The sequence below is a fragment of the Pongo abelii genome, chromosome 19 (genome assembly GCF_028885655.2).
Source record: "Pongo abelii isolate AG06213 chromosome 19, NHGRI_mPonAbe1-v2.0_pri, whole genome shotgun sequence".
Lineage (NCBI taxonomy): Eukaryota > Metazoa > Chordata > Mammalia > Primates > Hominidae > Pongo > Pongo abelii.
In genome coordinates, this window is record NC_072004.2 from 2,035,384 (window position 1) to 2,049,204 (window position 13,821).

Below are 13,821 nucleotides of genomic sequence, written 5' to 3' on the forward strand. Positions count from 1 at the left end.
CACTATAACCTCCACCTCCTGGGTTCAAGCAATTCTTGTGCCTCAGCCTCTTGAGTAGCAGGGATTACACGCATATGCCACCGTGCCCAGCTAACTTTTTTTTTTTGAGACGGAGTCTCACTCTGTTGCCCAGGCTGGAGTGCAACGGCACGATCTTGGCTCACTGCAGCCTCCACTCTCCAGGTTCAAGCGATTCTCCTGCCTCAGCCTCCTTAGTAGCTGGGATTACAGACGCCAGCCACTGTGCAGGGCTAATTTTTGCATTTTTAGTAGAGATGGGGTTTCACCATCTTGGCCAGGCTGGTCTAGAACTCCTGATCTCATGATCCACCCGCCTCGGCCTCCCAAAGTGCTGGGATTACAAGGGTGAGCCATTGCACCCAGCCTAATTTTTGCATTTTTAATGTAGACAAGCTTTCCCCACGTTGACCAGGCTGGTCTTGAACTCCTGGCCTCAAGTGATCTGCCCGCCTCGGCCTCCCAGTGCTGGGATTACAGGCGCAAGCCACCGTGCCTGGCCCCAAACTATATTTTACATATATGTACATATACACACACACACACATATACATACTAGGTGAGAACACTACAAAGAAAAGCAAGGAAATGAATTCGCAGGTCAGGATGATAGTTACCTGTCGGGGAGGTAACTACAGCTATACAGAGATGAAGTACATAGGAACATCTGAGGGACTGACAATATTCTATTTCTTAACCTGGGTGGTAGTTACATGTGTGTTTACTTTATCCTTCTTTCAGATGTTTTATACTCTCACACTCTTTTCTGTATCAATGACATATCTACCTTCCCCCCAGGCCACAAAAAGAAGCACAGTCTCTTCTAAGAAGAGCATGTGAAAGGCCTCTTTTCTAAAAGAAGAGGGATACTAGACATGATGGTGAAAATATGAAACTATGTTCCTTAAAAAAAAATCCACCCACCCCCTTTTTAAGAGACACTATGTATCCTAAACCAAGAGAAAGAGTAAACGCTTCTACCAACTAGTCATGGACTGCACTTTCCATGTGAGAGGGAGGTTTCCTCTACCCATGACAATAATGAACATGAACTCCAGACAGCCCTGAGTTGCCCAAACAACAACCTTCTGCTAGCTTGTTTGTTGTAGCCCCACCTGAGTCTCACGCCACTCAGAGAATTCTGACTTACCCCAACTCTCTTACCTTTACTCCTTTTCCTCTTCCCTGTCTCACATCAGATTCACAGGTCACTTTCTTCATCAGAGAACAAAAGACTGCTCCGACTGGGGGGGACACTCCTTGCACTGTCTAGCTGCCCAGAGAAGCTTTTTCTTTTTTCTGATACCAAAGGATGGACACTTGACACCTGTGTATAATTTACTAGCTGTGCAGCCCTGCTTAACCTTTCTGATATGATTTTCCTCATCTATGAAACAGGACACAAAATATCTGTCCAGCCTGTCTCACAGGGCTGACAAGAGAATCAAAGGAAAACACATAAGCAGTAACTATAAAGTGTCATCATGTATTAGCATGGAGTCATTGCTGTGGGTGTCACTACTGGTCACGCCCTCTGAAAACTACAATTCTTCCTCAGATAGGCATTTACTTGGTTAGGGTCCAAAGTTCAACACTTCCCACCCCTCACCATCCCCCTAGAACATACCTACTTTCTCTGTGAATTCAGCATACAGTATGAATCTGGCCTGAGCCCCACACCCACACCCAAGCTATACATTTAGAAAACTTAGAGCTCTGAAAAGGTAGCTGAAAGTCCTGCTGCCAGGCCAAGCGCAGTGGCTCACGCCTGTAATCCCAGCACTTTGGGAGGCTGAGGCGGGCGGATCACTTGAGGTCAGGAGTTCGAGACCAGCCTGGCCAATGTGGTAAAACCCTGTCTCTACTAAAAATATAAAAATTAGCTGGGTGTGGTGGCCTGTGCCTGTAATCCCAGCTACTCGGGAGGATGAGGCATGAGAATCACTTGAACCCAGGAGGCAGAGGTTGCAGTGAGCTGAGATCGTGCCACTGCACTCCAGCCTGGGCCACAGAGCAAGACTCCGTCTCAGAAAAAAAAAGAAAAGAAAAGAAAAGAAAAGTGTCCTGCTGCCAAAATTCCCCCAAATAATGATTCTCCTTCAGAACAAGTCCATGTCGGGGCAAAAAAAAAACAAAAAAGGAAACCACAAACAATCAAATTGAGAAGCTATAAAATGGCAAAAGAAACAAAATCTGGGCAACATGGGATATTGCATCTCTCACTCCACACCAAAGCAGCCACGGACACCAAACCACATGGCTATCTTGGGGGCAAAACAAAGACCATTTCTTCAACTGATATGATAAGAGGCTTAATTTTATTGAGATGACGATTTTCTCATTTCTTTGGCTTTTCCTATTTCTCTTTCCCCAGCCTAAATATATTCTGAAAACAAGGACCCTGGAACCCAGAGGTGGAAAGACAGGTGGGTCCCTTGACATACTCACTTCTCTTCAGGGAACTACAGGCAGATCCACAGGCAGAGAGTGCCGAGAGCAGTCTGCACTAAGTGGCCTGTCAAGAGTTCTATCTCCCCCACAGGGAAAGAGGGCAGAGCTGAAGCATGCATCCTCCTCTGGCCTGCCTTCCAAAGCCTAACTTATTCTGACCTTTGAATCTACTTCTACTTTGAATCTACTTCTCACAAAATTCCTTGCTCAGGCTGGCTCTGTTCATTTTCTCTAAACTGAGGCATCCTGAAAATGAAAGTCAGGTGGCAATGATTCCCTACAGAAATCTACCCACAGATCCTTGTAGAGAAAAAGCCCAAGGGTTTCTACCACCAGAGATGTAGGAGGAGGAATGAGGGGGCCAGTTTACACAGCTAACTCAAGCCTAACCCCTTATGAAAGGTGGATTTCCTGTACAACTGTTCTGACAAGCGGAGGATTAGGCACTTCATACATTCTGCTTGGGTAAGAGACTCACAACAGAAGTGAATCACCACAGAGGAGCATACTGCTTTTCTGAACGTCTCTAAGATTGTTGTATGCTGGAAGACAAGGACATTTCTGTTGCGAACCAAACTCAGCTAGAGTCACCTCCCATCACAACAATGGCATGAAACATCCCACACCTACAAGTTAAAGCTATCAGTCCTATACAGACAGCTGTAGCTAGCTAGCTCTCTGTCCCTCTGGAGACCCACATGTGACACTCCCTCTACCTCCTGTAATTCAGGATTACTAACACCATTCAAAGCAAGCATAAGGCTGGGCGCGGTGGCTCATGCCTGTAATCCCAGTAGTTTGGGAGGCTGAGGCGGACGGATCACGAAGTCGGGAGTTCGAGACCAGCCTGGCCAACATGGTGAAACCCCCATCTCTACTAAAAATACAAAACTTAGCCAGGCATGGTGGTGGGTGCCTGTGACCCCAGCTACTCAGGAGGCTGAGGCAGGAGAATTACTTGAACCTGGGAGGCAGAGGTTGCAGTGAGCCAAGATCGCACCACTGCACTCCAGCCTGGGCGACAGAGCAAGATTCTGTCCCTCCCTCCCCCCACCCAAAAAAAGCAAGCATAAATGATAATGAAAGGAATGCCAGTCAGGCTCTACCTCAATCCCAGCTCCCAAATATTCCCTAAAAGCAGGCAATACCAACAGCACATGCAAGAAGTGTCTCTTGGGTGCCCTCTTGCTGCCACCAGGGCTTCTCTGCAAAGCTGAAATGGATGTATGTGCTGTGAAACTGGTAGAGGAAAACAGAGGGAGCCAGGGCACAGAAAAGGGAAGTTATTCCAGTGGTGGCCAATGAGTAACATCCAGTGATTTATAGGCGGTATAATCCAATAATACAGTAAAATAAAACAGTGTGTGCCTGAAATGGTTTTGATTCCAGGAATTATAAAACATTTTTGAAAAAGAGAGAACAAGAGGGGGAGAGAAAATGAAGGAAGAAAAAAAAGGGCCAGATTGGAACAAATTGGGCACAGATGGGGGATGCAATGGGGTTTCAGTGCTCCCCTACCACAATGCTGCTTCAATTCTTCCCTTCAAGAAACTAGAGTTTTATTTCCTTAAATTACAAAATTTTTTAAAAATTAAAATTCTTGGAGTACTTGTGGTTTAGATCAATAGGTCACCCTCCGGCATCACTTCAACCAATTAGATGACTACCAAAGTGTTAAATACTGAGGCACGTGGAGAAAGCCCTTCCTCCCTTCAGGCTCAGGAATGCCTTAGAGAGATTACCAGTTATGACATCACTCTGGGAACCACCTATCTCACCACCAGCTTTGGACCTGGGCCAGGTAAGAAACACACTGCTCAGTGAGAGCTGGCTTTCCCAGAACTGTTGCCTTCTTCACCCATGCACTCAGCAAATGCTTACTGAATGCCTAATAAATACCAGGCCCTATGCCAAGGCCCTCAAACGTCCCTTGTCCCACCCCTCAAATTTATCTATCCCCAACTACGTGAGTGTGCAGTATGAGGATTCTAGAATTCCGTATCCACTGACGTAGGACTCTGCATAGGGCCCATCCGAGAGGAGATCAAGGTCTCTCCACCAACACCCGTGAACCCGTGAGTTTTAAGACCACTGCTGAAACTGGAAAGTTTAGTTGGCTAAATAATGTGGCATTACTCAACTTATTTCGCCCTGTAGGAAGGGGGGCAAATCTGGCCTCACATCCTCTGCCTCCAAGAGCAGAGTGGGCTCCTAGGAAAACCAAAACCTAGGGAAAGGCAAAGATGCCATTCTCTCACCACCATCTAAACTTTTCCTTTCATTTTGCCTTCTGCAGCGTCCAAAGCTTTTCTACACACTTGAAAAGTAATCACAGTAAAATGTAAGCAACAATATGATTTCCATCCTGGATTACTGATATTGCGAAAAGAAGATCGTTATACAAGGGTGGCACTGAACACACAAAAAACAAATGATTCATGATAGCATTAGAGGCACCAGCAAAGGACACACTTTTAAAGAAAGGAATCTGCTCCCCTGTGGCTCTCCAAATCATACTCCTTAGGCCCCACATCTACAGGGAAGACTCAGGTAGAGACTGTGAGGATCTCAACTGCCTGGTGGGCCACAAGATCACTTCTGCTTCAGGCTGGAATGCTCCTTCTCCACAGAGTCCAGAAACTGACATATGCAAACACCCACCCAGAAGGACATGTCCAAGAAGGAATGGAAAGAAAAATGATGGCCCAGATGTTCTGTAGCTTGCAGTGACTGTCAATTCACCGTAGACCCCAGCACCTGGGAGGGCAAGGCAGCATCAGGCTCTTGCTTCCTGGTTTCAGGCAGCCAGGGCCCTGATGGTGGGTGGCAACTCTGACAGCATGCAGACTGGCCAGGGGAGAAACCTTTAGAAGGGCACTGGCTGACGGGACTTGGGGGTTGAACACACAGGGCTGATTTATCACTTCCTTACTCATAAAAATGTGATTCAAACTGCTGCTGATTAGTGAAGGATTTAAATCTTTACCCTCTCCCCAACCCCCCTCCTTCTCCACCCCCGGCACAGATGCTGCTACTCAGCCACAACACCCCCTTATTGCCACTGTCCAGGCAAGCACAGCACAGCACAGGGGACCAAAGATGATGACTCATGTGCTGGGAAATGGAAAAGTGCATCTTCCCACCAGCCAGCCCTGCTGAGCACTCTGCTCGCCCCGTCCCAATGGCAGCCCACACAGCGGGGTCTGGACTCTGCTTGCCCCTCTCCCAATGGCAGCCCACACAGTGGGGTCTGGATGGCCACCTCAGCTGCACACTGGGTACTTAGCAGCACGTCCACAGAGCTCTCTGTCCTCACTGAGTGTTATATCCTGTGGCCTGGGCCGTTTTTCCTTGAAACACCCTTGGAGCCTCTGACCACCTCAACTCATACTCTTCTTGGCCCCAATTACCTCATCGAGGTGACAATGAGGTGACAGTCAGGAGCAGACCAGTAATGAAAAGTAGGGTCTCAAGTATGGGCTTTATTTTTACATGTCTCTCCTGGCTAGAGGGTACTCATTATGACCCACCATGGAAGAGTCCTAGAAAAAGTACCTTGGCCTCAAATCAGGGAACAACCGATTTCTTTCTCTGTACTCACCATCTTACCTTCCTTTTACCCGTATTTTTTTTTAATTCTTAATTATTATTATTATTATTATTATTATTATTATTATTATTATTATTATTTTGAGATGGAGTCTCATTCTGCTGCCCAGGCTGCAGTATAGTTTGCAATCTCGCCTCTCTGCAACCTCCACCTCCCAGGTTCAAGCAATTCTCCTGCCTCAGCCTCCTGAGAAGCTGGGATTACAGTTACCCACCACCAAGCACAGCTAATTTTTGGTATTTTTAGTATAGACAGGGTTTTGCCATGTTGGCCAGGCTGGTCTTAAACTCCTGACCTCAGGTGATCTGCCCGCCTTGGCCTCCCAAAGCGCTGGGATTACAGACGTGAGCCACTGCACCTGGCCTACCATTATTTTCTTAACCTTTACTTAACAACAGCTACAAGAAAAAGACTCACTGGTGGCCTATTAAAAGGCCAAGGTATTCCTTTCCATGGAACAGAAGCTGCTGAAAACAGATGCTTCATAGGCAAGGGCTGCAGGTCCTTTACATTCACACCTAAAGAAGCCACAGGTCATTTGGTGCTGGAACAATGTCTTGGCTGAGGCTGCAGCTCTATGACAGGTAGCTCACTGAACTCTGTGGGTTGTTTTTAGTGGGAGATGGGAACATGAACAGGAGGGCGCCTCAGGAGGGCCCATTTCCAGAGTCAAGTGGGCTTCCTACTTGGTAGCAGCCTGTCCCTCCCCTTTGGGCCTCACTAGCACAGCACTTTACAAACTTTGTTCTCTTCTCCCTGGAAACCAGTGCTGCCACTTAAGACTTGATGCCTCCTCAGGGCCATTTACCCAAATAGCCATCTCAGGAAAAATTAGCCAAGTTCAAAAAGGCATCTAAGCCCCTGGATCTCACTTTCTGCTGGGAATTCTAAACGCTGTAGCAGGCAGCATGAGAGGAGGAAATCCTCTAGGATTCAGAAGTAACTGAGAACCCAGACACACTCTGAGGGGACCTTGCCTAGTCCCAGAAACACCCACATTTCCATTTCAAGGCAAAGTGTGGCATACTCACTCCCCCACCACAAGCAAGTGAAGCATAACTCTTAAGTACAAATGGGGAGATAAATAAATCAACTTCACAGTGAGAGAAAGTGCTATGAAAAGGGGCAACAAGAGACCCAGCGGCACTCTGTCAAGAAACACCAGATCTGTTTTACAGCAGGGTCTCTATGGGCCAATTCCCACTTCCTGGCATTTCTTGCCCTGAGACCAAACACTCTCTGTCAGTGTTCTGAAATGACTCCTAGGCAGCATGGACCAAATCTCCCTTGCAAACAAACACAGAAAATAATGTCATCCCTGTGCTACATAATTCCATCAAGTCACACCATATCATCCTTACCTAAGTGAAATGAAGGGAACAGAAGGGAAGGGAAGGAATCCTGGTAACATTCTTTGACCCTGACCTGGTCATCAGAGTATTTAAAACCCTGCCAATCTGCCCTTCTCCCCTCTACTTCCACACCCACCTGACCCCCTATGAAAAAACCCCAAAATGTTCAGAAAAACATTTTAGAATGCACACTGGTATAATCGCCAAATTCTGGGACTGGTGGTTTTTGTGCTTCCAGATTTGAGTCACCAAAGCTCATCAATTCTCGGTTCTTACTCCCTGGCAGGCTCCCATAGGGATATCCCATAGGGAACTAGACTTTCCACACTGAACAAACAGGGCACATGAGTCCAGAAACAGCTATTCCCAATCCCTGCCAAGCGTATGGTCTCTGCAATGAAATATCTCAGCAATGCCTCTCCCTTGGGAGAGGCTCCGGGTCCGCAGCCTTCAAGAGGCCTTGCTGCTGCCTTTCGCGTGGCCAGATGTGCAACAGCATCTCTGCATTTGCAAATTAAGCTCTATACCCATGATTCCCTCCTTCCATCCCACCCAAGCACTAGAGAGTCATACAGATTTCAAAGTAAACTAAATATCTGAGGCAATGGTAGGAAGGGTAGGGTGTGTGTGTTCGGGGGTGAGGTGGGGGGAGGTAGGTATGGTAGGTATAGTAACACAAGAAAGAAGCTACATTAATCTCTATCTGTCTATATTCTAGATGAAACTCAACATGCCTTACCTTTCAGCTGGGAGTTGTGTACCGCAAACATATTGATGGTCATAAGTTGCAGCATGCGGGTACTTCCAATGGGAGAGGGGCTGTGCTGCAGTAACACCTGGAACTCCTTGAGGACCTTCTCAGCCACTGCAGGGAATGTCTCCATCCTGCAGATACAGCAAACCCATCAGTGAGGCACCTCTTTCTTTCAGTCTCTCTCTCTCTTTCTCTCTGACACACACACACACACACACACACACACACACCCCAGACAACTACTGCCTAGGACATTACTTTGCTACTTTCACAAACCTTCCCGGTATCCTGCAATTTTGAACAAATTCAAGATAAAGGAGTTTTCAGGGTCCAGAGATGGAAACAACTCAAGTTTTGGATAAATCACTATGAGTTATTATGCTTTGGTATGCTATTTCCTCACCCCTGGCAATAACTGCGTTCAAGCTAATATCAAAGTTTCTCTCTGAAACCATCGGCTTTTCTAAATACTCAACAAATTTCCTAAAACCTTCACAGTCCCTAAACTCTCTCGTATGAAACTTAATTCAATTAAAAAAGTAATATGAATCTAAAAAAAAAAATTTTTTTTTTTTTTTTAGACAAAGTTTCGCTCTTTTCGCCCAATCTCGGCTCACTGCAACCTCTGCCTCCCAGGTTCAAGCAATTCTCCTGCCTCAGCCTCCTGAGTAGCTGGGACTACAGGCATGTGCCACCATGCCCGGCTAATGTTTGTATTTTTAGTAGAGACGGGATTTCACCATGTTGGCCAGGCTGGTGTCAAACTCCTGACCTCAAGTGATCCACCTGCCTCGGCCTCCCACAGTGCTGGGATTACAGGCATGAGCCACTGCACTTGGCCTAAAGATTTTTTACTCAAGCGTTTACTTTAGGTAACCAGACATAGTTCTGCTGTTGTCTTCTGAGGTACTATCATACTGACTGTTCCACCTAAGGATCCCAAATTTCCCCTTGAAGAATGCCTAGACCTAGAAGCCCCCAGCCACCTGCCTCAGTTCTTCCCGTGTTGCCATCCTCCTCCCTCGTACAAGCCTCTGCTCATCGGTGTCTGTATGTTTTCAGGCCAGTGGAAATATAATGCCCTGGCCAAGTGCCACTCCCAATACAGGAAGAGGCTGTAATGCAGGGAGGCAGAAATCTAGCCAGTGACCTAGGGCTCCTAAGGAGAGGTCATTCAAATCACTCCTTGCCAAATGCAGCCACTGGATCCCAAACAGTGATGCATGCCTGGAGCTTCTTTGGCAACAGAAACAAACCACAGCTGAAGTCTTCAGAAATAAAAAGCAAGTTCAAGCTTGGTGCTAGAGAGAGTAGCCAGGCACACAGGCCTTAGGGCTATGCCGAACAATTCGTGGTCACCAAAGTATTTTTTACCATGTCCCCCAGCCCCCAAATAAACAAACTGCTTGTGACATACTTGTGGGGTTGGGGAAACAGCTCCAAGTTGGATTAATAAATAGCTTCTGAAAAGCCACAAGGAAGGTAATCCTTCTCAAAAGATAGAAACCAGTTTCAAGTTCTAGAGGAAGGTGCTTCTAGCTTCACCCATCCCGGCCCTTCCCGGTTGAGAAGTGCCCTCCCCAGATTAGAAAACTCCAGGTTTTCTGGAATCTTGGCAATCTTCACTCCTTGCTCTTGGATGGCAACTCCTATTACTGACCCCCTGGTGCCCAGAAGTCGTGCCACAGTTATGGGTCAATTACAGTTTACATTCCAGTTCCCTTCTCTGCTGAGCTGTCCTCATTTTCATTGGCACAAAAGATGCCATGCATTTGCTTTTTTTCTCCACATGCCATTTCAAGTACCCAACCCTCCAAAACAAAACAAAACTCTTTTTTTTTTCTCTAAAAAATTTCAGAGCCGTTAAAACTCTTGGAAGATGTGGAATGGCAGAGAGTGATATGTTTGGGGCTGGACTAGATCCATTTTTCCCCATGGGCTATAACAAAGGTTTCATTTTAAATCCTGACACTGTGCAGTACTCTTTCTGGTCAGAGGTGGGGAGGGGGGCTAGCACTTCTCGTTACGAGAATAGCAGCGTTCACTCTGCTTGAAAAGCAGCCACGCTGGGCAAGTTTCAGAGCCATGTGTCTCCGTGTTGAAAGGCAGTAGAGAGCCAGCACAGAATGACAGGACAGAAGTGTCACGTGGGACAGTTTTGCTTCGAAGCTGTGTCTGAGGAAGCCTCTTCCCTGGGGTAGGAATTGGAAACAGATCCATTAACACTCTCTGGGTCAGACTGAAGTCTTGAACGAGCACCAGGTCAAATGTCCGCATTTCCTTTTTATAAAAAGTTTTATAAAAAAATCTCCCTTTGCCTTTCAACTAGTCCAACATGATTAAAACAAAAGAAAAAACTGAAAGCAGAAGGATATAAGTTAGAGTAACTTCAAATGTGAGATGTGAGAGAAGGTGGATCTATTCATGCAAAACCAGCCTTGTTCAGCAGTAACCACGGGAGGCACAGATAAAGAGAGGAACCCTCCTCAGGGCTCAGTAGGTGGTTTCTGGTTTCCAGTTTTGTAACCAAAATGCTATCTAATTCTGGCCTCAAACTACTTGTAAGTAGTTTTATGTCTTTCTCTCTGAGAAATAATCTTTGCTTCACCCCGCGTTACTGATGGACACATACGTAAGTATGTAGGTAGATGAGTGAAAGGTCTGGAAGAATACACGCCCTGATGTCTACTACTATCTTTTTGGAGGGCACAGAGTTAAAAGAAATTTTAGTCTTAGTTTTAATGTTATACTTTTACAAGGATTTCTGGATAATACTTATGTAATAATTATAAAATTATAACCAAGAAGAAACAGCAGTCGCAGCAATAAAGTAGGAAGAGAAGCAACAGAGAAAACATACAAAAAGTGGTCATTTATAATCGCCAAAACTTGGAAGCAATCTAAAGTGCCCAACAATAGATGATTAAGATGGAACATGCACACAATTGAATACTAGTTTTTTTAAGTTGTATTACATTTTTTAATCATGTGAGAGAAACTTCCAAACATATTAAATGAAAATAGTTGTAAAGCAATTGAAAAAAAGTGTGTATGTGATATGTAGAAAAAAATTGAAAAAATTTTACCAAATTTTAACGGTGGAGTTATCTCTAGGTGGTAGGAATACGGGTAATTTTTTATTTGTTCTTCTTTGCTGAGTTTTCTAAATACTTTACAAAGAGCACTGTAAAGTAAGAAAAGATTTCTCCCATAATGAATACATCTTACTTTTGTATTTAAGAACATTTGTTAATTTAAAAAATGAATCAGACACAAACATTATATTTTTAAAAATTAAAAGTACAAAATAAATATATCAGTCTGAATTCCAAGAGACTTTAAAGCTATGCAAATAGCATGACTAGGCAAGCAAGTAAAAACTAAAGTGGTAACTGTGATCAAGGCAATAAGAGGAAGCAAAAGCATACTATTTGTCACAAATTCAGAGCCTATAGGCTGCCAGCTTCCTAACCTCTCTCAGTGGAGTCCGAGTGCAAGTGTGATCTGCCTCTCACCAGGAAAGGGTCTGTCAGGAGCCATATGGCACTCCGACTTGAGTCCTTCTCCTGAATCCGAGATGACTGTCCCTATCCTTTAAAACCTCAGAAGATACCATCGTTTTCGGGCTGTGTGTTTCACTGACTAAAGTGGCTGCCTTGTGATGTGATCTCTAGAGACACCTTATTTCATTTGAATGGCAGTTTCAACAAACCAATCTTTCAGACAACACCGGGACCTAGGCCCGGGACTGACTCAGACGGTGACTAACCGAGCAGGACTCAGCCCTCAGATGCTGAGGAACACAGCTGGGCTAGACAACATTCTCTGCAGAAAACAATCCAGGTTAGTTTTTCTCAACCTCTTATTTTTAAAAAACGAGCAAGACAGGAACAACCCAGGAGCAAAAGACCAAAACGAAAAAACTAAGCCACGTGACAGGGTGGAAATGAAAAAAAAAAAAAAAAAAAAAAAAAAAACAAATCACAGTGCTATAGAACATAAGGACTGGAATGGACCTCAGAGACCATCTCTTTAAACCACTGATCAGGTTAGTTGAAGCCCGCAGCAGCTCTGACTTGTTTACTCTCAAGATCTTGTAACTAGTAAGTGGTGAAAAACAAACTCTTTTTGGCACTGAATATTTCCTCTAAAGCTCTGAACCTCTCGTCAGAGTTAAGAGACTTATCTTGGGGATAAGTCCTTTAACTAAGGGAGTTAAGAGACTTATCTTGCACATAGTAGGCATTCGAGTCTCTGCTGACGCAGTGTGGAGCACCAGGCACAGAGCAGACCATGCCTGGAAGCGCAGCATCGGGGCTTTTCCGAAAGGGCAGGCGGGAGAGTGATGTGCCTTCAGCTGCTCCCCATTACAATCTCCTCACTCTTAATTCGTTTTCAGCGCCGCCCACATTTCACATCTTCTTGGTAATTAGGCAACAGTCTATGATGTTGTGTGTGGCTTGGGCTCATTGCTTTCCTAGTCTTACAGACTTCTATACCTTTTTCCCTGCAATAGAAATGTTATTTCTGTTTCTGCCTTCCAGAATAAATATGGGGCTCAATTTTATTTTACCTCCAGGACAGAATAAGAGGATACCCATAGAGGGAGTGTAGTGCCTAGAATCCATATACATTTTCCTCAATGAAAAACTACCATAAGTCATTTCTTACGAAGGTGAAATTGGGCTGGCTTTACCTTTTTGACAACAGAGTATGTTATATGCAGGAATAAAAGAGATCCTGAAAAATAACCTGGAACACAGTAAACCACCTCAGACAAATGAGATATCTATTCATTTTTAAAGGCCTCCAAAAAAGAAAATTCTCAAACATCTTCCCTTCTGTGAAATTTTCTTCCACCCAAATCTCTCCAGGTACAACAGAAGCCAATTTCTCTTACTGTCATCCCATAAAAATCAAGACTATCCTATTGGGACCCTTTTATATTTAAACATGTTAGGCATCCTACAGCTGTCTCTAAATAAATATTTTTTACCTTAATGTTTTTTAAAATTAATTTTTCCTTTCAGATCTCATTTTCTGGCTTTTAAAAAAATTATCTATTATATTCATTAAAAAGAGAGATGGGGTCTTCTCCCTATGTTGCCCAGGCTGGTCTTGAACTCCTGGGCTCAGGCGATTGTCCCACCTTGGCGTCTCAAAATGCTAGGATTATAGGCGTGAGCCACCGCGCCCGGTCATTATCTCGCTTTTTCATCATTACTGTGGTCCTTTCCCAAACTTATTCCAAAATATGTGTCGAAATATAAGAATTTTAGAAGTGGAGGGGAAATCAGGGTGTAACTACTGCATAACCTGATAAAAATATATCCTAAATGTTCCTACATTCTGCACCAAGATTTATAACTTTTTTAGTCCCAAAAGTCTCTAACAGGGCAAGAAATATCTAGAGTAGTGGTTTTCAATGAGGGGCAACTTTGTCTCCCAGGGAACACGTGGCAATGTCTGGAGACATTCTGAATCACCACATTTAGTGGGGGATGTGTGCTACTGGTACATAGTGGAAAGAAGCCAGGGATGCTGCTAAGTATCCTACAATGCACAGGACAGCCCCTCACAACAGAGTCATCTGGCTCAAAATGTCGATAGTACCAAGGGTTGAGAAATCCTGACTT

At 44.8% G+C, this 13,821-nt stretch overlaps 1 protein-coding gene and 1 long non-coding RNA gene across 3 annotated transcripts in view; one reads left to right on the forward strand and one right to left on the reverse strand.

Annotated features, from left to right (window-relative positions):
• The window catches only part of SMG6 (SMG6 nonsense mediated mRNA decay factor), a 248,327-nt gene that overhangs the window by 173,792 nt on the left and 60,714 nt on the right, over positions 1-13,821 (reverse strand). For both annotated transcript variants that reach the window (XM_054535167.2, NM_001132236.2), the window contains 1 exon segment: positions 8,171-8,316. In XM_054535167.2, the coding sequence (XP_054391142.1) occupies positions 8,171-8,316 (146 nt within the window).
• On the forward strand, positions 4,269-5,426 carry LOC100937989 (uncharacterized). Its single transcript, XR_151649.3, has 2 exons — positions 4,269-4,544; positions 4,766-5,426. It is a non-coding gene; the product is annotated as an uncharacterized LOC100937989 (long non-coding RNA).